The sequence below is a fragment of the Apodemus sylvaticus genome, chromosome 2 (genome assembly GCF_947179515.1).
Source record: "Apodemus sylvaticus chromosome 2, mApoSyl1.1, whole genome shotgun sequence".
NCBI classification, from domain to species: Eukaryota; Metazoa; Chordata; class Mammalia; order Rodentia; family Muridae; genus Apodemus; species Apodemus sylvaticus.
The window spans coordinates 186,307,085-186,334,495 of record NC_067473.1 but is presented as its reverse complement, the minus strand read 5'-3'; the positions used below and the strand labels follow the sequence as shown (position 1 = coordinate 186,334,495).

At 39.0% G+C, this 27,411-nt stretch overlaps 1 protein-coding gene across 3 annotated transcripts in view; it reads left to right on the top strand.

Annotated features, from left to right (window-relative positions):
• The window catches only part of Ergic2 (ERGIC and golgi 2), a 30,054-nt gene extending 3,641 nt beyond the window's left edge, over window positions 1-26,413 (top strand). For 2 of the 3 annotated variants that reach the window (XM_052175325.1, XM_052175326.1), the window contains exons 3-14: window positions 850-958; window positions 2,603-2,649; window positions 3,628-3,698; window positions 5,680-5,720; window positions 9,001-9,102; window positions 9,835-9,930; window positions 16,936-16,991; window positions 18,216-18,314; window positions 19,455-19,552; window positions 24,249-24,411; window positions 25,632-25,714; window positions 25,859-26,413. In XM_052175325.1, coding sequence (XP_052031285.1) covers window positions 850-958; window positions 2,603-2,649; window positions 3,628-3,698; window positions 5,680-5,720; window positions 9,001-9,102; window positions 9,835-9,930; window positions 16,936-16,991; window positions 18,216-18,314; window positions 19,455-19,552; window positions 24,249-24,411; window positions 25,632-25,714; window positions 25,859-25,921 — 1,028 coding nt within the window. In that variant the 3' untranslated portion in view covers window positions 25,922-26,413. The remainder of the gene's footprint in view (window positions 1-849; window positions 959-2,602; window positions 2,650-3,627; window positions 3,699-5,679; window positions 5,721-9,000; window positions 9,103-9,834; window positions 9,931-16,935; window positions 16,992-18,215; window positions 18,315-19,454; window positions 19,553-24,248; window positions 24,412-25,631; window positions 25,715-25,858) is intronic. The other variant, XM_052175327.1, reaches the window with a different exon arrangement.
• Window positions 26,414-27,411: the final 998 nt, after the last annotated feature.

Genomic DNA, 27,411 nt, shown 5'->3' with positions numbered 1-27,411 from the left:
TCTCAAGTTCTAGATCATTCTTGATTACATAGCCAGTTATAGACTAGCCTGATTGAGACTTTGACAAAAAACAAAACAAAGGGCAATAAAATGGCTTGCTAGTTCCTAGGACTCACTCTTGTTAGTGAGAAGAGTGCCAGTTCTTGTTGCACAGCCTGCCTCTAGCATTGTAGTGTATATTAGTGACTCTTTTTCACTAGTTTTCACTTAATTTGCAGTGGTACATTACAAAATAGATGGAAGTATTTTAGTAGCTTGGAGATCTTATTTGATGCAAATTGTGTTATAAGTACATATGTATTCCTTAGTAATGAGGAAGCCATTTGTAAGTTGGTGCTATCAGCATGCTTTTATTTTTTTTATTTATTTATTTTTTTTGGTTTTTTTGGATTTGTTTTTTTCAAGACAGGGTTTCTCTGCGTAGCCCTGGCTGTCCTGGAACTCACTCTGTAGACCAGGCTGGCCTTGAACTCAGAAATCCACCTGCCTCTGCCTCCCAGAGTGCTGGGATTACAGGCGTGCACCACCACCGCCCGGCAGCAAGCTTATTTTTATTATTCTGTCTGACTGCTATGAAGAAATACAAACCTTATGCTGTGTAAACTTGTGACAAGTCTAGTGAGAGACAGTTGAACTGAGGACAAGCAGTTTTTCCTCAGTGTGTAGATGTTCGTGCTCCTTAGGTTTCATTTCTGAGCTGTTTTTAAAACATCTATAACATTCTAAGGTAAATCATTTATACTGTTTATTTAAATAATGTTCACGTTGAACACTTTTAAGTTAGTCCAGCTTAAGATAGCTGCTTACTTTTTTATTGTTTTAATTCTCTTTTTTTGTTGGATTTCTCAGTTTCTCTAATAGCATTTACCACTATGGCTTTATTAACAATAATGGAATTCTCAGTGTATCAAGATACGTGGATGAAGTATGAATATGAAGTAGACAAGGATTTTTCTAGGTAACTAACTTTTTCTTCTTGATATCTTTAGATACACAATTTTTAAAACAACATCTTTTAAAAATGTTCATCGTTTTGTTTTTGGTGTATCTTAGTTTTGAAGAAATTGTACTGAAAAGTCTCATTAGTTGCAGAAAGTGAAACATTTTAGAATCATTTAAATACTGGTTAATTTCTAAAACAGGTTCAATATGCACTTGTTTAAACAAAAGAAAAGATAAACACACACACAGTATACAAAGCAAAACAACCCTAGGAACATGCCTTTCCTTAGCTGGGGATGTAGCAGCAGTTATGTCTAAGCTAAGTTGAATTTTGATATAAATTACTTTAAACCTTTGAAGACAAAGTATTAGGCAAAAGTAGCTTAACAGTCACTCAGTTGGTTTATTCAGATGTTTCTGATGGTCTCAGATAATAGGCAGAAATGGGTTTACTCTTCCTTCATATCCCAGCTCTGCTAATGACTACATGCTTCTGAGCATGTTGCTGAGTTTGTGTTGTGTGTGCTTTGACTTCCTATTCTGTAAAGTAGAAATAGTAAATATAGGACTCTTCCCATGGACTTGATGACCCAGATAACTCACAGCTAACTCCTATTAGGTCTTGATCTGTTCACCTGTACTATTGCTCTTCTGTTATTCAAAGTACCAGTGTCTCTTCAAGGACCTTGTTGCTGGTCTTCCATTGTGGTTAAGGAATCTCCATGTTGATTGAAGCATGGTAGACAAGGAACCTGGCTTCTTGGTCCCACCACCCGTTTTTTCAGCTCTCCTTGAGCTGGACATGGACTGACATTGAGTGGTTAGCTCCAGACAATTTAAAGACTGATTAAAAATTTTATTTCTCTTGATATCAGTTGAAAATAAACCATTAAAAGCAAAAAGGTTTTATGGGAAGCACAGAATTGAGTATGTTCATGCTGTTCTGTTGATAATGAGCATTAGTGACTTTTTTGTCGCTATGATAAAATACTTTGGCCAATATTAACTATAGAAGAGTTTGTTTTGGCTTATGGTTCCTAAGGCCTGGAGTCCATATAGTGGAGAAGGCATGGCATGCTTGCAAGAGCTAGCTTTCATTCACACTTAGAATATTAAGGCATGTCACAATAGTACTGGATAATTTAAACAGTTCTTTAAGGAAGCGGGTACAGGCTATATAAAGCCCTCAAAGCCCTCACCCTAAGACACTAAGTGGAACTTTTGAAGGACCAGAGGAATGGCTTAGCCATTAAGACTTGATATTCTTGCAGAGGATTAGAGTTCAGTCTTGTTCCTATGTAAGGTTTTTCACACAAAAGAGAATCTTTTAGCCAGGCAGTGGTAGTGCATGCCTCTAATCCCAGCACTTGGGAGGCAGAAGCAGGCAGATTTCTTAGTTCGAGGCCAGCCTGCTCTATAGAGAGAGAAACCCTGTGGGGAGGGAGGGAGGGAGGGAGGGAGGGAGAGAGAGAGAGAGAGAGAGAGAGAGAGAGAGAGAGAGAGAGAGAGAGAATTTTTTAAATGCTCTTGTTCTGATTTTAAGGAATGTAAGTGAAGTTCTGTTGTTTTACTGAAATCTACAGTTTCATAGGTGAGTTGATTTATATTTCTGGTGTCCAGCTGATTGACAGGTACTGACAGCTGCCCTTTTCTCTTTCAGCAAGTTGCGAATCAACATAGACATTACTGTTGCCATGAAGTGTCACTGTGAGTATATGTTCACCACTGTTAGTCAGTCTATCACGTCGGTGACTCTTGTCTGCACATGAAAAGATTTAACTTGACCATGACTACATTGTAAAGCAAATTTAGAGTTGTTTAGAGATTTAGGTAGCCACACTCTAGTGTGGAGAGTCAGGTTTCCTACCCACACTCCACATTTCCCTCTCTCACCTGATCCCTTTACATTTAAAGTGCAGGTGCAGGGCTTCCCTAAAGTAAAGGGTGGTAAGGTGCCGCGCCCTCCAACTCCCACCCCTGATAATTGTACTGGTAACAGTGGAAAGGCACCAGTGTCTGATAGATGATGCTTGGATCAGCAGGGATGCTTTGCATGGAAATTGTCTTGGAAAGTGGAAGCCAGTGAGACTTTGGTTCGGGTAACAGTTGAATATGAGCTAGTTTTACCTTGCCAAAGGGATCAGTTGTGGGGATTTCATCAAAAAACAACAAAATCTTTGCTTTTTAGTTTTTCTTATGTTTTAAGAGATAAGGAAATGCTTTATAGCTAAATTTTAAGTAGCTCTGGTCCCAAATGTATGCCATACTTGAATATTTAAATACCATTGAAATGTTGATTTTCAAAGTAAAATTTCCCTTTTGATCTTTTTTTTTAAAGTCTCAGATTTACCTTACAATTTCTTTGAATCCTTAAAATAATTCTTGTGATTAATAGTTTGTTCAGCATCTTTAGTATTTAGAGGCTATTTAACGTGGGAAAACCCATCAGCCAGTTAACCTCATACCTTTTACCACATATGATCTATTTTTCAGAACAGAAAGTAGAAAGAAAAACTTTTTAAATTCCGGAATACTATCTACAGTGCTTCATAATGCTACTGTTTTAACTTTTGAACAAATGAAAGTCACATTACATATTTTGAGTTTTCTTTTCATCATCTCTGTTTTATAGCAGATGATAGTTTTGATTCGAGTACAAAGTGTAAAAACTTTGTTTTAATGCAGATGTTGGAGCAGATGTACTGGATTTAGCAGAGACCATGGTTGCTTCTGCAGATGGTCTGGCTTATGAACCAGTAAGTTTGATTTATGTGGTTTTTAAATGTTTGCTGAAAAGACTTTAGACATTTGTCTGATTTTTTTTTTTCTTCATTTCAAAAATCATCCAAACTAGAAATTTGTGATAGAGGAAAGTTCTACCTGATAGCAAAAGCTTGAGATAAGGTCAGCTGGCCTTTCGGATCCTCCAGTGTCTGTTACATTTCAAGTCACTGCTTCTATCAGGCCTCTTCCTTCTTTGTGTTTGCCATTAGAATGTAAGAGTATGCTATGTACTTTGTCTGGGGACTTTATGACCTGTGCTATTTCGTCCAAGCCTCAATCTGTAAACATATCTGAGCTCTAGTTTTCTCATGCCCGTATGAGTTTACGGAAGCTTGTTGCACTTACCTTTTCTAATGTTGATACAAAGCACAAACTGTCCATAATGCAGCCGACTCAGCACATGCACATTATAGGATAGATGCCCTTGCAATGGAACCAGACCAGAACTAGTCCTAAAACAGCTTCAGAATAAGCATGTGGCCCAGTGGCACCATAGCCTGTGGTTTACATGTTCATCTTTAAATTTGTTTCCTTATCATTAAGCAAGCTTGGAGATTGATGACTAAAGATGGAGGAAGAGCCAAATTCATTGAATGGGTTGAGGCAAGAAAAACTTGTGGACTAGTTTTGGTTGCTGAATTAACTTTAGTTTCTAGCAGGAAAATACATGTCTGTCTTTGATAAGTCCTTGTTTTCATTGCTTTTGAGTCTCTGTGACAAAATAACTGTGAGAGACAGCCTGAGGGCGAGCTCTTCTTTTGGCTCATAGGTCCAGAGGGTTCAGGTCATGGTTCCTTGGGCAGAACATCATAGATACTGGAATGTATGGCAGAGAAACTTCCATCACATGGTGGACAAAGAGACAGGAAGAGGCCAGGACAAGACACCTGAAGTCACCATCCCAAAGTCCCTATTAGCCCAGTAGCATTAGCTGGGGTCCTGGGTTTTAACTTTAGGAACCTGAAGAGAACCATTCATATTCAGACCAGAAAGCACTCGTGAGGTAGAACTTTTGACAGAAAAATAAATAATTTACTCTCCTTGATCTTCAGATTCAGATCCAGACAGTTACCAGTAGACACTGAGACATTTGCAGTTTATACTATTTATACTGTTTGTAGAATATTCAGTTCTAGTGCTTTTTTATAGCCTACATGTGTGTGTACTCATTTACATACACATTTGGGTAGAGACCTGAGGTCAGCCTCTGGCATTGTTGGGAAAGATGCTGTCTACCACGTTTTTTACATAAGAATCTTTTTCACTGTCCCTGCAACCTAACCTTAGGCTAGGTTGGCCATCGAGTCTCAAGGACCACCTGTGTCTCTGCTTCAGTGCTGGCTTTACATGTTTGGGTGTGCTACATGTTTGGGTGTTTTGTATGGGGTCAGAGTCTGTTCCTCATGCTTGCAAGGCAAGCACTTTATCGGCTGAGCATTCTCTCTGTGACCTTTACTCGCTACTATTCATAATTTTTTGGGTTTTGTTTTTCATTCTAAGGTTTCTTTTTCAGCAAAGAAAAAGGGGTTTCTTTTGTGACCTTTTCCTATCAGGAAGAAAGGTTGTGGGTGCTTGAGTCCCATGGCTTTTGCTGTGTCGTGTCTGTCTGTCCACCTACCCCTGTGTGGTCGATCCAGTTTTAGTTTGGTTTCAGTTTCAAAAATGTTGTGTTTGAGTGATTTTAATTCCTGAAATACCAGTTTTTGAGCTTCTGATCGATTGTCAGCTTGCGTTTGTTCCTATAAATGCCAGTGACTATTCACAGGAAAATAGTTAATCATTAGTGAAGTTTCTTTGTGCTATCTTTGAATAAGACATTACCGAAAATTAAATCATAAATACTTGTCAGTGGTATATAAGTTTATGTTTTTTGTTGGTAGAAAAGCATTTACACTTGTGATACATGAAAGCCAGGCAATTCTGTGGCCGTGACAGTGTTCTCTTCTGTTACAGGCACTGTTTGACCTTTCACCACAGCAGAGAGAGTGGCAGAGGTAAAGTGTGAACAATCCTCACCATAGAAATCTACACCACTTTTGTCAACCGGAAGCTATGCATGTTCTCGTATATAAATAATCCATATGACTTCAAAAACTATCAGATTTTAGGAAAGTCATACATAATCTTTCTTGTAGTATATTTTGAATCATAAATATAATTTAGGGTGTTTTTTTTATTTTAATTGACTTTTTAAAAACTTCTAACTGTGAAAGCATATATGAACATTGTTTAGAATTTGGTATGATGGTATACACCTATAATGCCAGCATTTGGGGGCTAAAGCTGGAAAATCATAAGTTCACCTCCTTCCTGGGCTAAATTGTAAGTTCCTGGACATGTATTAAATATGGAAAATGTCTCAGAATAAAAAGTTAATTGTGACCTGGATAGAATAAAGGAAAACTTGTCTCCTCCTTGGAACTAATGAGCAATGAGAACAACAGGGGACTTCCTAGGAACTTTATATTTCTGTGTGAACCTTTTGTTTCCAGTAACTTTCTTGGTATTGTTGGAGTATAAGTAGGTCTGTCCCTGTATTTGTAAGAAACTGCTGATGTGTTAAGTGCTTTTCTCCTTTTTGTTCCCAAAGAAGGCTTCTTTTGTCTTGTTTTGTTTTTGTTTTGTTTTTTCGAGACAGGGTTTCTCTGTATAGTTCTGGCTGTCCTGGAACTCACTCCATAGACCAGGCTGGCCTTGAACTCAGAGATCCGCCTGCCTCTGCCTCCCAAGTGTTGGGATTAAAGGAGTGTGCCACCACTGCCCGGCCCCATAGATGGCTTCTATTTAAGGTTATCTAATTTCAGATTATTACCAAAAATGTACTTATATAGGGATTTTTCCCCCTTCAGACATTTTGTTTTCTAATCCCTAGTATACTTGAAGAGTCTTTTTCTTTTAATTACCAATTTTCCTGGTTGGAAGAATCTTAATTTTGAAAGTGAATATGGTTGAACAAATGCAGTGAATCATTAAGATTTCTGGGTTTCTAGCACTTTTACTGGAAAGCTCTATCTAGAGATGAAGTATATTTTATCCAGAAATAATACAGTGAGAGTCAGGTGTGTGGTGCATACTTACAATCCCAGTAAATACAAGAGGCTGGATGGGAGGATCAATAGTTCAGAGCCAGCCTGTACTACTGTCTCAAAAAGTTAAACAAAAACCAGGAAGTACTAACGTGAACTATCTCCTTTTTAACATTTTAAGCTTTTTACTTAATGTGTGTATGCCATGTTGTAAACTTCCTGATGTGGGTACTGGAACTGAACCCCAGTATTGAAGAGTAGTAATGAGTGAGAACAGACTGATTCTATTAAGAGTGAGGGCTTTTCCATCATGTCTGGGCTTTCTGTATACCTCGATACAGCATTCACACTTGGCTATTGGTTGGTGTGTTCAAAGTAGACGTCTTACAGTTTCCTCAAACTGACTGTTGACATCCATTAAGCTGAACTTGAACTACAAGATTTATAAAACACGGGAGCTTTCAGCTTCTGTTGGTCTGCGCTCCAAATATTTTGTCTTTAGATGTGTAAGTCTGAAGGTGAGATCTGCTTTCTAGATGCTTCTTACCTGCCTCTGAACGGGTGCTCAGAGTGTGTGGTCTGTGTGGCCCTGCTACTTCCTGACAGTGTAAATACCAGAATGTTCTTTTAGAATTAGCTCTCAGATGTAAATTTCATTAAATAATTAGGATCTCAATCCCTTTATTTACAAACCCTGGACATAAAGCTTTTGGGGATGTCTGCATTTTCTTTCTAGAGTTAGAGTTTATTTCAAATTAAATTTATTGTATAAATTTGATTTGTAATTTAACAGAACAGGCCTATTACCCCAGTATTCTTGATGGATATGCATAAATATGTGCTCTCATTTCTATATCTATACAATACTTTGACCATTGCAGTGACATATGGTATATTGTGAAATTAGTATTTATTTTTAAGATCATATATTATGTGTATAAGTTTTTCTTTCCTACTTTCGAGCTTAATATTTTTTAGAGTAGTTTTAAGTTCACAGCAAAGGTGAGTGGGTGCTAGAGTTCCCATGACTCATTCCCCTTTGTCAGCATCAAGCACCAAAATAGCTTTGTTGTCAAAAATCTGTGAGTGCATGGACCCAACGTTACCCAAGGTCTGGAGGTCACTCCTGAGTAAACAGTGGTGTGAGGTCACATATCACCATTGTACCATCAAGAGCAGTTTCACTGCCCTAAAATTTCTGTGTCCTCGTTCATTCTCCCCATCACATGTAGCTTTTTGCTTGCTCAGTTATGACTTGAGATGTTAATTATTTAAGATCATGTTAAAGGAGATGAATCTAAGCATTGTTTCTATTCTTTAAGGTTTATTTATTTTACTTTGTATATATATGCTTGGGCACTTTAATAATTTTTAAGTTTTAGATGTATCTCTTTAAGAGTGTTGTGCTTGAGTCTATCTAGGTCTGGGTACTATATACATCCTAGAACGGGAGTTAAGAACAGTTTTGAATACCACAAAGTGGGTGCTAGGAATCAAACCTCGGACCTCTGCTGGAACAAGAAGTGCTTTTAACCATTGAGCCATTTCTCCAGTCTGCTGTATATGCATGTTTTGCCTGCATATATGTCTGTAAACCATGTGTGTTTGGTGCCCTGAGAGGCAAGAAGGTTGATTGCCACTATATTGGTGTTGGGAACTGAATCCAGGCCCTCTGGATGAATAGCCAATAGTCTTAACCACTGAACCATCTCTCCAGCCCCTTGAGCATTGTTTCTTAAATTCATCTTTGCTTTCTAGAATTCTGTTGATTCTGTTATAAAAGTTATATAAAGACTATAATATTTTGCTTAGAATAGTCCTGTAGAATAAAATTTATTTCTTGTGGGAAAGAAGACATCAGCTGATGTGCTATAACCTAGTTTGTAATGAGACTTGGGATTCAGGTATCTCATTATCTGTAACCTCCAGTTCAATACCCGTTGTTTGGCCTGCACTTAGTTTCTTCTTCATTCCACAGCACCTACTTCAGTGCTTGACAGGAATAAAAATTTTGTACTTATGTGTGAAAGGTGATCTTAGAGATTCAGCAGAGCAAAGGTTGCCTTTGGTGCCCTCTGACTCTGTGTTCATTAAACTGCTAGCCATTACATCACTTTTCCTGAGAAAAGTCAACTCTGTTCTAGAATATGATCCTGTAGTAAATACATGGTTCATCTAAGTCAGAAACTTTGTTATAGTTGAGCAAGTCTTAGCTTGGTGTGTATTTTACTGTTTTTGTTGCATTTAGGATGCTGCAGCTGATTCAGAGTAGGCTGCAAGAAGAGCATTCCCTTCAAGACGTGATATTCAAAAGTGCTTTTAAAAGTGCGTCAACTGCACTGCCACCAAGGTAAGACAGGTGCTTCCAGTGTCCACGTGTTTACCAGAGATTTACTTTGATACAGTTTTAGTATTGCTCTGCTGCTCTTTTTTAAGAAAGTGTTTTATATGTTGAAATAGCAATGATTTCGAGCTTTTCATCGAGTTACTTTACTTTTATATGTGTGGTATATCTCCATAGGAAATTTTTATTGTATTTTAAAAACAAATTGTAAGACTGTATACATTTTGGTTAAGAATTTATTTTTACTCTTATGTCAGAATAGGTAACAAGAATTGTTGTAATCATGGAATTTATTTTTCAAATAAAAATATACAACAGCTTTATATTGGCTTAGATAGAAAACACCAGGTTGCAAGTGGGTCATGTGCCTTTTCATGACCTTGGTGTCCTTTCCATCCATCTAGCACTACAGTACCAGAAATACATGAGGGAAGTATGTTACTGTTGGACTCTCTTAGATTTTCATAGTTCTTCTGCATGGGACCTAGTCTTTTGAGTAGACTTGAAGAAGCATAATGATGTCTATTTATGTTTATTTATGTAAACTGATGTCTATTTATAGTAGCTACATAGCAATTCTAAGTATACTCAAATTGCTGCTCTAATCCTCATATTTAAGGCAGTAGCTAAAACTTTGTCTTTAGGGAGTCTTCTTTTTCCTGTGCTCTCTTTTTACACCACTACACAGTCACAGTATCCAGTGTGCATTAAGACTTCTGAATGTGTCTTGTTTTATAGGGAAGATGATTCATCACTGACTCCAGATGCGTGCAGAATCCATGGTCATCTCTATGTCAATAAAGTAGCAGGAAATTTTCACATAACTGTGGGCAAGTATGTTCTTTTCACTTCCTGAAGTTCTTCAGAATGGGGTTGGAGTTTGATTAAAATTACAACCTTTCCTGACCAGGTAGTGCATAGGCAACCACAGAGGGTCACTTCAAAGTGGTGTCTGAGAGTAAATGGGAATTAAAACTTTTTACTTGGTAACTTTTCATAGCCAGAGAGCCTATCCTTAGCTTTGTCAGTGTGTTAATTTATTGATAGTACATTTTGTTTTGTTTAACCCTTTGGTAGTTCTCATCAAAATGCAGTCCCTGAGTAATTCTAGAAAACGTCAGAAGTTTCTAGTATCTAGAGTGAAGTTCAGGTAAAAGCTCAGGGAAATTGTCACTTATTCTCCTTTGTATCATCTAGCATAGAAACTATCACAAAAACCTCTTGGTAGATTTCACCATAGTTAAACATCCCTTCCCTAGCTTCCTCCTTCCGTGGAGAGCTGATGAGTTTTTCGCTATGCAAGCCATGGTCAGAATATTTGCTTTGTGTAGAGGTCTAGGGTAAAGCTTCAGGACCAAGCAGTGAAGATAGAGAGAAGCCTTTATTCTTCCTCAGTGCTGAAGTCCTGCAAGAGAATTCAAACTTTGACTAGTATAAATGTATTAGTTATTACATAATTATAGTTGTATTGAAGCTCTAAAAGAGATTTATAGCTGATAAGAAAAATTGTGTAATCTGCAAGTCAGCAGAGGCTTCAGGAAGAAACCTTGGACCTGCTGGTGAGTTAGTTTATCTGTCAAGGAAAGGAAAGCATGCCAGAGAAAAGCTCCTGCTCAAAGTATAGCTTTGGCTTCTTTATTTGTATAGAGAGAACATTAGATTTTTATCAGGAAAGACTGTTGCTTATAATGACCAGCTCAAACTTTATTTTTTCTTTGTTGTGCTTCTCTCCTGAAAGTTTAAACTTTGTTGTTTGGCTACTGTTCAGTGCACATTTACCTGTCTGCAGCATGGTCCTGGGGACTTTGAAACCTTGGCACTGTAGAGGGAGGGAACACATGATTGAGAAGGCTCATTACAGCTTTACATGTAGATAGTGCCCTAATCCAGAAGGGAACACACTGAATTTCTGGATTATGGCCTGGACTTCATGTTTCCCCTGACTGAGGTTCAGAGCTGCTTTCCTTCCATTGCTGGGCAATGATGGGTCAGATAGTATGTCAAGAAACAGACAGGAAAATTGAAGCATTTTTAGCACATGTCTGTACTGGGGTGACTGAACTTGATTTTTAACATTTGCAATCTTGAAGGGAGGTGATTGCTTATGCTGCTAGTCCATAACATTTCAATTTATGTTTTCTAACAGGATAATTAAAAAGCTCTGGGTAGTGAGAGACTGTTGAAGTCAGATATAATGCTCTAGTTGGTACCAAGTTAAGACCTTTTGGGGCACACTAGAACTTGAGAGTGACATTATTACTAATCAGGAAATATGTGTACATTATGGAGAATTTTTATTGTTAATGTCTAGTTGCTAAAATTCCTAACTGGGTAAAGCATAAATAGGAATAGTGTGTGGAAGTCTTCATGGTGATGTTTTAAGTACATTTTTAAACCAAGAGCAGGAAAGGACAGTTGTTATCTTAGTATCAAAAGAATAAAAAACAGATTAAACTTGGGAGAGAGCAAAGCCTCATCACAAGTAAGTAGATGACTAGATTCCAGATGTATTCCACTACCTTTTTCTGCGCGACCCATTAATAAGAGATGAACGATGTAATACCTGAGATATACATGAAGTTCAGATTTGCATTTAATAGTGCTCAGGAGACGGGGCAGGTGGATCTCTGTGTGTTTGAGGCCAGCCAGAGTATGTTCGAGGATAGCCAGAGTTACATGGTGAGATCCTGTCTCATTCCCTTTCTTAGTTAGGGTTTTACTGCTGTGAACAGGCACCATGACCAAGGCAACTCTTATAAGGACAACATTTAATTGGGGCTGTCTTACAGGTTCAGAGATTCAGTCCAGTATCATCAAGACGGGAACATGGCAGCTCCCAGCAAACAGTGACATACTATTCCAACAAGTCCATACCTCCTAATAGTGCCACTTCCTAGGCCAAGCATATACAAACCATCACACTCTCTTACGGCCCAAAAGATGATGTTTTATTGAAAACTAGCCACACTTATTTGTACAGGACTGCTTTTGCTTTACAGTGTCATTTTGAGAAGGGAGCAGTTGACTTGAGACTCTGTGATGGTCTCAGTGCTTGGTGTTGTTGCTTAGTGCACCACAGGACAGTTACCAATGTCCTATACATTGCTGTGCATGAAAAACCCTCTAGGTTTTAGGTATTATTTTTAAATCACTCCCTAATTTGGCTACAGAGTATTGCGGTAACTATGACACCATGACTAGAATAAAAGAATACAGCATCTCTTGATGCTATTAGACTAGCCAGACACTCATCAAAATAGTTCCAACTCTGTAGAAAAGCAGTGGTCAGGAAATGAGAAAGTTTAAAATGTCTAGTAGAATGTTTAAGTAAAAGTAAAGTTACAATCAGGTTTCTGCATATATCACTGGTAAGCTAAGAAAGATTTTGTTCTTAAGTTAATGAAATATGGTTTTGCCACCGCCATCTTCACTCCCAGACGGACAGGATAGGCAGCCCCAGGTACACAGAGAGATATCCCGAGTTTAACATCACTTGGGACACAGACTGCCAGGCTTCTGCCTGCGCCCAATACCTGGGTAGCTCTGCGGTTCATCTGTGTGCCAGCGCTGACATGAGTTGATTGCCCTGCAGAGTGATCAGCACTTGGAGGGACTCCCCGCCATCATCTTGGCTCCCTGTCAGACAGGACAGGCAGCTCCAGTCGGACAGGACGGGCAGCTCCAGGCACACAGAGACAACCCCAAGTATAGCATTGCTTGGGGCAAGGCATATTAGGGCTCCAGTGGCACCCAAGAGTAGGGCAGCCCATCAGCAGTCTGTGCCAGGGGAAACCCAGTCATCCAGAGGAGCAGAAATAGCCTTACAGGCTTACAGGAGGTTCAAGCGCCAGACAGTGACAACAGGACCAACTAAGGCCAGAGATAACCAGATGGCAAAAGGCAAACGTAGGAACGTTACTAACAGAAATCAAGGCAATATGGCAGCATCCGAACCCAATTCTCCGACAACAGCAAGTCTTGGATACCCCAACACACCAGAAAAACAAGCTTTAGATTTAAAATCACTGGTCATGATGCTGTTAGAGGAACACAAGAAGGACATAAATAGATCTCTTAAAGAAATACAGGAGAAAATGGTTCAAAAGGTAGAAGCCCTTACAAGGGAAACACAAAAATCACTTAAAGAAATTCAGTAGAATATCGGTCAACAGATAGAAGTCAATAAAGAGGAAATGCAAAAATCACTTAAAGAATACAGGAGATCTTGGGTCAACAGGCAGAAGTCAAGAAAGAGGAAACACAAAAATGTCTTAAAGAATTACAGGAAAACACAAATAAGTGAAGGAACTGAGCAAAGCCATCCAGGATCTAAAAACAAAAGTAGAAACAACTAAGAAATCACAAAGGGAGACAACTTTGGAGATAGAAAACCTTGGGAAGAAATCAGGGGTGATAGATGCAAATATCAACAACAGAATACAAGAGATAGAAGAAAGAATCTCAGATGCCGAAGATACTATAGAAAGCATTGACTCAACAGTCAAAGAAAATGCAAAATGCAAAAAGCTTGTAACCCAAAACATTCAGGAAATCCAGGACACAATGAGAAGACCAAACCTAAGGATTATAAGTATAGATGAGAATGAAGATTTACAACTTAAAGGGCCAGCAAATATCTTCAACAAAATTCTGGAAGAAAACTTCCCTAACCTAAAATAGAGATGCCCATGAACATACAAGAAGCCTACAGAACTCCAAATAGACTGGACCAGAACAGAAATACCTCCTGTCACATAATAATCAAAACCCCAAATGTACTAAACAAAGAATATTAAAGGCAGTAAGAGAAAAAGGCCAAGTAACATATAAAGGAAGACCTATCAGAATCACACCAGACTTCTCACCAAAGACCATGAAAGCTAGAAGATCCTGGGCAGATCTCATACAGACTCTAAGAGAACACAAATGCCAGCCAAGACTACTATACCCAGCAAAACTCTCAATCACCATAGATGGAGAAACCAAGATATTCCATGATAAAACCAAATTTATACAATATCTTTTCCACAGACCCAGCCCTACAAAGGATGATAGCTGGAAAACACCAATACAAGGAAGGAAACTACACCCTGGGAAAAGCAAGATAGTAACCTTTCATCAAACCCAAAAGAAGATAACCACTCAAAGAAAAATAACATCAAAAATAATAGGAAGTAATAATCACTATTCCTTAATATCTCTTAACATCAATGGACTCAATTCCCCAATAAAAAGACATAGACTAACAGACTGGATATGTAAACAGGACCCTACATTTTGCAGCATACAGGAAACACCTCACTGTCAGACAAAATGGCAACCAACAAATTGGGAAAAGATCTTTACCAACCCTACATCCGACAGAGGGCTAATATCCAATATATACAAAGAACTCAAGAAGTTAGACTCCACAGAGCCAAATAACCCTATTAAAAAATGGGGTACAAAGCTAAACAAAGAATTTTCACCTGAAGAATTTTGAATGGCTGAGAAGCACCTTAAGAAATGTTCAACAATATTAGTCATTAGGGAAATGCAAATCAAAACGACTCTGAGATTTCACCTCATACCAGTCAGAATGGCTAAGATTAAAAACTCAGGAGACAGCAGGTGTTGGTGAGGATATGAAGAAAGGATTGCAAGATGGTACAACCACTCTGGAAATCAGTCTGGTGGTTCCTCAGAAAACTGGGTATAACACTTCTGGAGGACCCTGTTATACCACTCCTGGGTATATACCCAGAGGATTTCCCGGCATGCAGTAAGGACACATGCTTCACTATGTTCATAGCAGCCTTATTTATAATAGCCAGAAGCTGGAAAGAACCCAGATGTCCCTCAGTGGAGGAATGGATAAAGAAAATGTGGTATATTTACAAATGCAATACTACTCAGCAATTAAAAACAACGAATTCATGAAATTTTTAGGCAAATGGTTAGAACTGGAAAATATCATCCTAAATGTGTAACCCAATCACAAAAGAATGCACATGGAATGCAGTCACTGATAAGTGGATATTAATTAGCCCAGAAGCTCTGAATACTCTAGACACAACATCAAATGATTCCCAAGAAGGAAGGAGAGGGCCCTGGTTCTGGAACCAGGATCTGGATGCTGGATCTGTTTTGATCCGGCATTGCAGGGGAGTACCAGGACAAAGAAATGGGAGGGGGTTGATTGGGGAATGGGCGGAGGGAAGAGGGCTTATAGGACTAATGGAGAGGGGGGAATGGGGAAAGGGAAAATCATTTGGACTGTAAACAAAGAATATAGAAAATTAAAAAAATATGTTTGCTTGGAACAACTGAAGAAATTGTTGAAAACATATTGGCTTTGGACCATTAACTTTCAGTGAGAAAGTGCTCCAACAACTGAAGACAGTGAGCCCAGTGTCCAATAGCCAATCAAGAAGGCAAGATAAGGATGGAGATACGGCTCAGTGGTAAAGAGTGCTTGCTACCTACTGCTCTTGCAGAGGATATGAGTTTCTTTCCCTGTGTTTGCATTGGGCAACCCATTTGTAACTTCAGCTACAGGGTATCTGACACCCTCTTCCCAACCTCCATGGGTACTGTACTCACATGCATATACCTACATACAACACACAAATAAACATTACACATTAATCAAATATTCTTTAAAAAGCAAAAGAAGTGACTGAGCTTTTTGGGATCCTGGTGAGTACATAGGTGTTACCAGTACTAAATGTTGTTAGTAGACTTGAAAAATCACTGCTATATTTAAAATGACAGTAGAATTGGAGTCTGTAAGTAGTTAAAGAGTTGAGGGAATATCGGTTTTAAAGAAATGGAGACCTCAGATTCCACAGCCTAAAATAATATCTGCCAAAATATGTTGTCAACTAGCAGTCATTTTGGTTGCTCTTGTGGACTTAATATTGTCTCTGACTTTTGTTAAAAGTATAAACCCAGCATTCCAGTTTGGCCCTCTGTAAGCTGCTGGGTGGCTGAACAGTTGTAAAGCATTATTATAGTTTTTTATTGTTTCTTGCTCAGTGCTTTAAATTTTAAGTTTTGTGAGCACTTGATAGAATATTAATAATTTTAACCTAAAATTATCAGGGAAAACAGTATTTGTGTAGCAAACTAGTGTTGTGACAGAGTTGCTTCAGGAACACGTGATGGTAGTAGCTCTGAGTGGCTCCAGCAGCTGTTGGTGTCAGAAGGAAGTAGAAGTTGACGTGGGAATCAAGACCTCCAGTGCCACATCTCAGCTCAGACTGTGACCCCAGTTATCACACACCATGGCAAGTACAAAGCAAGGTTAAAAATCAATTTAATTTTACAGTTTAGGAAATTCTGCATTAAGTTTGGAATTAACTGATCTATAATATACAAAATATGAAGAGAAGACTCTACTAGTATTCTAGAGATGTCTTTAAGGGACTGAATAAACTCAGTTGAAGCCTGCTTTCAAAATTGTGTTTTCAGAGAGGAAATGTGAAACGTTATTTAGGCCATTACCAGACACATTTAAGATCATTTTTGACATTAGGAACACTAATTTTAAACCTCAACAGTTTCCCTCAAATGCATGTGGGAGCTACAAAATAATTACAATTATTAGGTTTTGTGTTTCATTGATAATTGTTTATAAAATGGTGTTCTTGTTATGTAACTGTAATATTCTCGGTTTCTCTGATCTTGGCTCATAATTACTTAACGTGTTTCCCTTTTCACAGCCCTCAGCTCACTGCATTGCTGAGACAGCTTAGCTGCAGGCTAGAGGTGCTCTTCTTACTTGGTAATACAAGCTCCTGAGTATCACAGGGAAGATTGGCCTTCTCGTGAGTCACGTTTGTCTTTTCCTCCTTTCAGGGCAATCCCACATCCTCGAGGGCATGCACATTTGGCAGCACTTGTCAACCATGATTGTGAGCAATTTCCAAAATTTTGTTTCAGTATAGAAAAAAATTAAAAGTTAATTTTGTTTTTGTGTTTTCATTTATTTTAGTGCAAATACAAGGTAGTGCTTTAAAACGTAAACTGTTGACTTATGTGGCGGCACATGCCTGCTGCCTTCTGCCTTTAATCCCAGCCATCCAGAGACAGAGGCAGGTAGATATCTGACTCAGTTCCAGGTCAGCCAGGAATCTACAGAGTAAGATTTAGTCTCAAAAATAAGTAAATAAAAATGTTAGCTAAATGTGTTGGCACCTGTAATGCCCCAGCACTCAGGAGGCTTATGCCGGGCATTGCCATGAATGTAAATATTGCTACACAGTATCATGTCAGTGGATGGCAGAATCCAGTCTCAGGAAGCACCCCTCCTCACTTCCCCCAAAAAGGTAATCTGTTTAAAAATTGACATCCAAAAGGAAAACAAAAACTTAATATCCATGTAGAGGAGAAAAAAATTAAATGCGTTGTGTCTAATCTGTTCTGTTGTGTTGATGAGTTCGCTGTGTCTCTTTGTTCACTGCAGTTAGTGCTTTGTGTCATTTAGCACACATCCTGTAACAGAGTGTTTTAAGTTTACTTCAGTTTGTAGATCCAGATAGAGACACATTTCACACATTTACACAAAATTGCTTTGGCATAATGATTATTGTAAAACTTAGATATCTTTGGAGAGCGTGGTTGAGACGCGTTGTCCTGTAGCCTGTAGGGTTGGCCTAGCCTCGGGGGACCCCCAAGATCCTCCTGTGTCTACCTGCCAGGTGCTGCGATTACAAGAGTGCACCACTGTTCCAAGTGATATGTCAGAGAACAAAATATTATAAGTCAGCTGATCAGATCATAGTAATGGTGTATTTTAAAAATATCTGTGATCACTTTCATTATTTGACCAACATTATCATAGGCCTTCTAATGGCATGTTCTTGTATTTGTATGGTTTAGAATCAAGAAGGTTGTGTGTTTTGTGCATAAGGATTAGATAAGATATTTCATAGAAATTAATATGTATGTAAATTTGAAGCAGCATTCTACTTAACGTACACTTCTTATCTATTTTTCTTAACATGTTGTTTTAAGTATTATTGCACTTGCAACGTTTAGATGATTTTGACGGAAAGTTAGAATGTAAGGCCATTTCTAGCATGTCGCTTTGAGGAGTAATATAATTTATTTGCCCCTTCCCCTATTTTTTATTTTAGCTTACAACTTTTCTCACAGAATAGATCATTTGTCTTTTGGAGAGCTTGTTCCGGGAATTATTAATCCTTTGGATGGAACTGAAAAGATTGCTGTAGATCGTAAGTATTTAATAACTGCTCTTAGAATTTACATGAAGGAAAGTGCTCCTAAAACTTTAATAATAATGTTTTTATTCCTGGCTCTGTTGTGAGGGTAGTCTCTGAGTTCCAGATAAGTATGTTATGGTAGAAGTGAATGGAAACTGAATGTTAAAAAAGCAAATCCTTAAACAGATTGAAGAGGTAAAAAGGACAGGAGGGAAGGGATGATATGTTGGTAGTGGTGTAACTGTCCTTTTTATCCTCACTAGAGGGTGGAGTTCCCTTGTCACAGGTTTGAGGCTCTAAAACGCCTGGATCTTTTGTAGAAAGCTTCCTGCACAGTGTCACCATCACAAGAGACCTAGAGTTCCTCCAGAGTTGCTTTGTTGTACATGTAGTCAGAGGTGTGCTGAGACAGCTCAGGAACCACGCATGCTCAGATTCAAGCCTCCACTCTACTGAATTCTCTTTAGTCAAGTTAAGCATTATTTTCTTAGTTTTGTAGCAAGTGGTGCCTAGCCCATTTTCAGGTGACTGTTGTTATTTTGAGATGGTGTCTTATCATTTAAATTGGGCAGGCCTGGAAATAACTATATAGCCCAAGCTGGCCTTGAACTCAGAACAGTCATTCTGGGATCATAGACCTGTGTTATCATTCCAGCTTGATTTTGAACATTCACTTTTATAACTTGTTTTATCCCTGGTGATTCCCAGTGACCCTAAAAATGACCTTTTGATTGTATAGCAATTACTGTGTGGCTTTTTAGTTACCTTTCTGCTCTGATACTCTAACTTACTGGTGTGTTTAGAATCAGCATATATGAAAACTGGCTGTTGTTGGCTTTGTGATTTATTAGTGTGATTATTAGTCTCTACTCTGAGAAATGCTACCTTTGCCTTCTTGTATTCTGTGTGTGCCTGTCAATGTCTGAGCTAACACACATGGGCACACTCTTGTGTCCTAACTGGGACTTTGTCTTACCAATTATGAGCGTATTGTTTTCATCAGCTTCTTTTTTTCTTAAAAGAGTCCATTCATTGCATATTAAATCAAATGGTAGTATTAAAATTTCAGGTTTATCATATTTAATAGAGTAGATTTCGTAGTACTTTAGTGCTACTGGATTGATGAGAAAGCATATTTTGTTTTTATTACAGACAACCAGATGTTCCAATATTTCATTACGGTTGTGCCTACAAAGCTACACACATACAAGATTTCAGCAGATACCCATCAGTTCTCTGTGACAGAAAGGGTAAGTGGGACCTAACTGCTAAAATGATGAAGGGATTTTTATAGTTTCTCAACTGCAAGATAAGGTTGGAGGTTTAGTAGGTACCCTCTCTGTCTAAGTTAGGGTTTCCATTGCTGTGAAGAGATGCCATGACCAAGGCAACTCTTATAAGGGATAACATTTAATTAGGGTTGGCTTACAGGTTCAGAGATTCAGTCCATTATCATCATGGCAGGAAGCATGGCAGCATCCAGGCAGGCATGGTGCTGAAGGAGCTGAGAGTTCTGTGTCTTGTTCTGAAGGCAAACAAAAGGCTGGCTTTAGGTACCTAGGAGGGTTTCCAAGCCCAGAGTGACACACTTCCTTCAACAAAGTCACATCTCCTAATAGTGCCACTCCCTGGGCCAAACAGATATAAACTACCATATTCCACTCCCTGGCTTGTTCAAATACTTGAGTCCATGGGGGCCATACCTAGCCATAGCACAACACAAAATGCATTTGCCAAGCTTCAAAAGTCCTATCATCTATAACAGTCTCAACAATGTTAAAAGTCCAAAATTCAAAGTCTCTTCTGAGATTTATCTAATCACTTAACTGTAATCCCCAATAAAATCAAAATTAAGAAGTCGATCACATACTTCCAATATCACAGGATATACTTTGCCATTCCAAAATGTGATAGTGAGAAAATATAGGACCAAAGCAAGCTGGGCAAATTCTAAACTCTGTATCTCCATATCTGATGTAAAAGCACTCTTCATATCTCCAACTCCTATCTTTGTTGACTTTTGGCAAACTTCTTTCTCTTGGACTGTTTCCACTCCCTATTCGCAGCTTTCCTCAGAAGATAGCCCATGGCTTGGGCATCTTGAACGTCTTGGGGTATCCAGGGCAATTTCAGCTTTACACCTTCTTGTTCCAATGTCTGGGATCCACACATTATCTTCTGGGCTCCTCTAAAGGGCTTGGGTCATATCTCTAGCTCTACCCTCTGTAGTACTCTAGGCTCTGGTTCATTCCACTCCACTGTTGCTGTTGTTCTTTGTGATCATCCCATGGTACTGGCATCTCCAACTTGCCAGAATCTTCTGCTGCAACTAGGCTTCACCAATGACTTCTCTTAGGGTTTCTTCATGGTGCCAAGCCTCAAACTCTTTGCATGACCCCTTCAGTCCTGGGCCATCAGCTGCAACTGAGGCTACACCTTCACCAATGGCTTTCCTTGGCTTTAGTGCCAAGCCTTAGCTGTTCTCTGTGACCCCTTCATGCCTTCAAAAACAGCACCACTTGGGTGATTCTTATATATTACCAAGTACAGCTGCAGCACAGGTTGCAACCTTGTCTCTCTCTGAACATAGCTTCTTTGTGCTCTCAGAAGATTTTGCCTCACTGATACTGGCCTCTTTAATCACCACTAATTTGTTAGTTCCAGCTAACCAATATGAATTGTCCCAGTTCTCTTCTATGCTTGACCCTACAACCATAGCAAAATGGCTGAAGCTGCCAAGTTCTGCTGCTTGCTGGGACTGGAACTTGCCACACACACACACACACACACACACACACACACACACACACTTTTTTTTTTATTACATTATCACTAGCTTTCTGTTTCCAACTCCTTCACTGCCACAACTTGGGTGTCCTGGAAGCTGTAGACTGACTTTGAACTCAAGAGATCTGCATGCCTATATCCTGAATGCTGGGATTAAAGCTGTGGTCCACCACACCTGGACTTTAGCTTTTCTCTTCTTGGAACTTACTCTGTGTCAGGCTGGCCTTGAACTCAGAGAACTGCTTGCCTTTTTCTCCTAGGATTAAAGGCATCTACCACAATGCCTGGACCCCAGCTTTTCCCTGACTGCTGTTCCTCAAGATCCAAATGAAAAGCCTATGTCTTCCAGCCTCAAGATCTGGAACACATGTGTGCCCTCCATTTCTGGATTGTGGTTCAATCCAGATTAAAAGTCCAAATGAAAAAAATAGCAAGTTCATAGTAATACCCAACAATATGTAACTATCCCATGTTCAACTGCAAACACATAAACAGTAAGTTTAGCTGGGTGGGATCTTGCCCCAAGGTCACCACTCCCTTAATTTATCTTCTTGAACACAGGATTCAGCTTCAGTTCACTTCCTGATGCCCTTTATTCTTTGAACCATACATCTTGTATCTTTCCTTTCTAAGCCTGCTACACTTGATCAAAACATTCTTCTAGAGAATAAACCTCTAGAATTCTTCTAGAGGACAAAGTCTATGCTGGGCATTTTTGAGACTTTCTTTGTTGATAGAATTACTCTCTTTACCTTAGCCTCAGGCGGACTCTTTGGACAAGGGCAAAAAGCAGTCACATTCTTCACAAAAACAAAAGTATAATCTTCAGAGGTCGTTACCCTCAGTATCAATGTCTTCCGTATTCCTACTAGGATGGCCCGGCTTTCCACAGTCCCTAATCCACATTCCTTCAAACAAAAAATGGTCAGGCCTATCACAGCAATACCCCCTCCTAGTAACAACTTCTGTATGTGTTAGGGTTTTACTGCTGTGAAGAGTGATACTGACTAAGCAACTCTTAAAAAGGACTTCCATTTAATTGGGTCTAGCTTAGAGGTTCTGAGGGTCAATCCTTAGTCATCATGGCAGGAAGTATGGCAGCATGGTGCTGAAGGAGCTGAGTGTTCTACATCTTGTTCCAAAGGCAAAGAGGAGAAGACTGACTTCCAGGCAGCTTGGAGGAGGGTCTCCAAGCCAACCCCACAGTGACACACTTCCTCCAACAAGGCCACACTCCTAATAGAGCCACTCCCTGGCCAAACATATTCAAATCATCACACTCTCCATTTAAAAATTTGCGGAAGTTTTGAAGTGAATTAACATTTTAAGCAAAGAACCTATCAGAAGTGGTTATTAGTAGGTGTGTTTTAGAGGGAAAGAAATTTGTTCTAAATGATAGAAATGTGTTATTACAAATTAAACTATGATGGCAGAAGTTACTTTATGAATTTCTACTTGTAATCCCCTGTATTAATATAGGTAGCTTATAATCTGCTACAGGTTTTCTGGTTTCTTTGTTGTTAGTAAGTCCAGAATGTGAGTGCTCCCTGCTCTCAGCCTGTCCTGCAGTCAGTGTGCTTCCAGCTTCAAGGTAGATGAGTCTTAGCAGCTGCATGGAGATGAAGAGCAGGCTTGAACAGTGTGTCTGTTCTGGGTTGTATTTTATTATACATATGTATAAATTTAGTTTGAGGTTGTAATACACAACCTTACAACAAGTGAATTCTGGGGCATGTGAAAGCTTCCTATTCAACTCTTCTTTATATGATAGTGCTGAAGTTGATCCTCCAGTGAGAATGGGGTTCTCCTTATTCTTCTGAATTAGATTAATTTCAGAGGGTAAATGTTAAGTGTCTAACTTTCATATCATTCAAGGAGCATAAACAGTGTATATTTGTGTGTGTGTTCTACACAGGAACTATGTTGTACTTTCCAACATTTCCATTAAGGGTAGGAAGGTATTTCTCACCAGCTATATTGACAAACACCTTAGAAACACAGAATAGGTTTAGCAAGACTTTGGGGCAAAGCAAGCAGGTGTATATGATTATAGAATTGCTATGGGATGCTAAGTGCCATAGCCTATGAGAGTGTTTGGCTACATTTTGAAACTGGTGTATGCATTGCTTCTGTTACAGCTATCCCTGTGTTAGAAACCTCTTTCCAAGATACAGTGGGAAAAACAGAAAAATGCTGTGTGTGTGAGGTTTATTGTGTTGTTGCAATGGCAGAAGACTAGAAACAGCTCAGATTATAAATCGACTCAGTGGAAGGACATATGACTAAGAAAGAAGGACGTGTCTGAATGTGAGATTATCTCCAGGACAAATCTGAAAATAGCAAAATCAAAAAGAAAAAATCCATATGTAAGGAGTGTTTGATAAAGGTGAATAAAGTATTAATCATTTATTGAATTTTACAGTGTAGGGTGGGCAAGGAATTGCTACTCTCAGTTTTGGAAGCCCAGTTTAATCATTCTTAATCTTCTCCAATGTTATTGGATGTCCTGATCCCCAAGGTAGCTTGGTATGTTATAGGGGGTCAAAGGGTTTTCATGTCTTCAACGTGGTACTGAGCACTTGAGTTTCTGAATGAATTAACTGTTGGAAACTTGATTGGTGGCTCATATGTAAGGTTTTCCATGTTAATAATGGGGTGGGGGGGTGTTGACCACACTGTATGTATTCCTAATTCTTGCAGTTTAATTTCAAATTAGAAATAAAATGGTAAAGAAGTACATGCAAAGAAACAATACACAAGCATGTCACGATGTAAACTTGGTTTTTTGTTTTTTTTTAAATTCCTTGATTAGTTCTAAGCTCATGAAAAAACTGGTATGTCTACAATGACCATTTCCACACAGTTAAAAATGGTTTAGTTCTGGGTTCTGGGTTTTTCGTTTATTTTGTTTTATTTGAAGTAGTATCTGGCTCTGAATGCACAGCCCTCCAGCTTTTCCTTCCTAGTGCAGGATTACATATTTGCCTCTAACCCCAGCGAGGACACTGGTAGTTGCCTCTGAAGAGCTAATTATGGCCCAGGGTAGTTCATCCTACGGAAAGTGGGATGTCCTATGTGGGACACTGTAGCTTGGCAAGGAGTACATTTTAGTAGGCACACCACATTACGTGCATTTTATTTCTTTTCCCTTCCTCTCAGGAACGCATCATCAACCATGCTGCAGGCAGCCACGGCGTCTCTGGAATATTTATGAAATACGATCTCAGTTCTCTCATGGTGACAGTCACTGAGGAACACATGCCTTTCTGGCAGTTTTTTGTAAGACTCTGCGGTATTATTGGAGGAATCTTTTCAACAACAGGTTAACGTTCATTTCTTTGCCTTTTTTTTTTTTTGTTTTTTTTGTTTTGAGGTAAGCTCTTACTACATAGCTCTCACTGGGCTTACAGGCACTAGCTGTCATGTTCTGATAATCTGATTTCTAATGTTGTTTATTACTTTATCTTGTGAAGATAGTGCGTGCGCGCGTGCGCGCGCGCGCACACACACACACACACACACACACACACAGAGATTAAAAGCCAGGTAGTGGTGGTGAATGCCTTTAATCCCAGCACTTGGGAGGCAGAGGCAGGCAGATTTCTGAGTTCAAAGCTGGCCTGGTCTACAGAGTGAATTCCAAGACAGCCAGGTCTACACAGAGAAACTCCGTCTCAAAAGACCAAAAAAAAAAAAAAAAAAAGAAGATAGTGTGCCATAGTGTGGTTCTTACTTTCTCAAGGCCCAGCACCAAAAAACAAAATATAAAGTGATGCCTCTATCAGAAACAAGAAATAATCACATTTTCATGTTTTAATATTTGGAACATCTTTGAATTCTAAAGCTCTAATATATATTTCATATCCTGTGAGCATATCCAGTTCACAGGAATCAGTAACATAAGGGAGATTATGTGGTAAGCCACACAGATTCTGGGTGTTAATCACAGACACAGCTAGAATAGAATCTGTGTTTCACCATTGACTTGGTAGTCCTTATAGTGTTCACCTGCCTTTTGTTGTTGTAGAATTAAATGAGGAAATGCCTAGGAAGCATCACAGATGTATTGAAATTTCTCTCCCTATACACTGTATGAAGTCAGGTTTTCTGGTGTTTTGATTAAATCAGTAATGCTTTTGGTTTTTGTTCAAGATTCTGGAATTTTTTTGGGAGCTCCATCTTCAGCCCTTGGTTACTCTAAGCTAGATAGTTGTGTTCTTGGAGCCCTGCCTTGTTTTCATTTGTATTTCCAGTGCAAGTGAGCAGCTTTCCTTACACAGTTCTTTTGCTTTTTCATTTAAATCTGTTATTTACAAAATTATCTAAGAAAGTCTTAGGTAGGTTATATCAGGTGTGCATTATGTGTGTGGATTATGATCTTGATAAAATGTTTTTAAATATAACCTTTAGCGTCAGAAGCAGCCACAGATGGCTTGGCTTTCTTCCTTCTGTGGTCAATCTTCTGCAGCTGGTGCAGCTTTTTATTCTCACATAGCAATTTCAAAGGCAATTTAATGAAAAACTTGAACTTATTTATTGCAGGTATGTTACATGGAATTGGAAAATTTATAGTGGAAATAATTTGCTGTCGTTTCAGACTTGGATCCTACAAACCCGTCCATTCTGTAAGTGGTACTTACATGGTGCTTGTCTTAAGTGGTGCTGTCATTGTTGTGTCTAAATAGAAAAGATTGCCCCCTATAAAGCCTTGTGATCAGAGACATCATGTAGAGTGGAACTAACTCTGGCCTTGTCTTCCTTCCCCTCAGGTCCCCTTTGTGGATGGCCACACAGACAACCACTTACCTCTTTTAGAGAACAATACACATTAGCACCTCGTGGGTGGAGAAAAACTTTTTGCCTGAGACATAAAGCCTTTTCTAATAATAAAATGTTGTGCAATATATTCAAAGAAAAAGAAAATATGAGAACCCGGAAACATACTTATTTAAAAAAGAAAAAACAGCCAAGGAAAACAACAAACTGCAGTCGTCTTGTATATGTTGTGTCTGTTACAAATGTCCTAGAAGAAATTATGCAGCTAACTGGAGAGTCAGCCCAGTCAAAAGTGCCAGGTGAAGACAGCACCTCTGATGCTCTCCCTGCAAACAGACAGTATGGAAAGCTGAGCCTAGAGGATGGATGAGAACCCTTTTTTAAAGAAATGGGCATTGATAAATGCAAATGTGTGCGTCCTTTGTTTTTAAAGATGTCAGAATAAAATGTGTAAAACGTATGGAAAACTAGTCTAGACTTTAAAAACTGTAATCAGCTCACGTGGTTAATAAAGGACTGGCCCTGTGTTACAGCCATATTAATGTTAAGCCATATTGACAAGACGGTGTTGTCCAGGTTGGGGTTCTGATGAAGGGAAGGTCATTGCTTCCCTTTGAACTCCAGTTGCTGACTTTCCTGACTGTTGAAGATTGAGCCTTAGAGGACTAAGGTGAAGTTTCCCAAGGCCAGGCATATAAGTGCTATGATGTGTAACAGGTGTCATTCACAGCGTGAACAAGGGACACTGCAGGGAGAAGAGAACACAAATATTTGAAAAGAAAAACAGTTTGTAAGATGTGAAGGAGAAAGTCTAGTGCTGTATGTTTGTGAGGAGTAGAAAACTGGACAGCTGACTGAGACGGGCGAGACAGTGTCCATACAAGACCATCAGGTCTGAAGCAGCCTAGGCACAGCTCTAACACTGGACAGAGCACAGCCCTCAGGGCTCTGCACAGAAGTGATGAAGGAGCCCTGTCAGGCGCTATTAGAAACTGCTGAGTATGTGTGCCAGCCTCGTGTCCTGTGATTCTGAAGGGCAGAGGTTAAGTCACTGAGGGAGAAGACTGAGCTCCAGTCCCTGTCAGACACAGGACTACACTGACAGTGGCCTGACACAATCAGTGTTTCAAGTGAATGTTCTTAAGGATTAAAAAATGCTTTCTTGAAAAAGGGTAGACCATCTGGGAAGGAGGAGATGGCAACAAATAATTCAGCAGTAAAGTATATGAAAAGTAGCATTTTGTAGAAAATAAAGACATTTTGGTTAAAGTATGAAATATTAAGAGTCAAGAAGTTAAGTGACTAATACTATTATAATGTTTTAAAATTTTTTAAATGAATCCAGGAAATTAAAAATTTTTAGTCTTTTTTTGAGCTTTTTGTTTCATTTTGTTTTGGTTTTCCCCTTAAATTTTATAGTTGGTCAAGAAACAGAACATCTCTCCAGAATTTTGTTAGCGAGAACTGGAACTTTGGTCACTTGAGACTGAATGTTGCTTGCTCTTCATGTCTATTTACTAGGAAATTCAGTCAGTTTTCAGGGAAG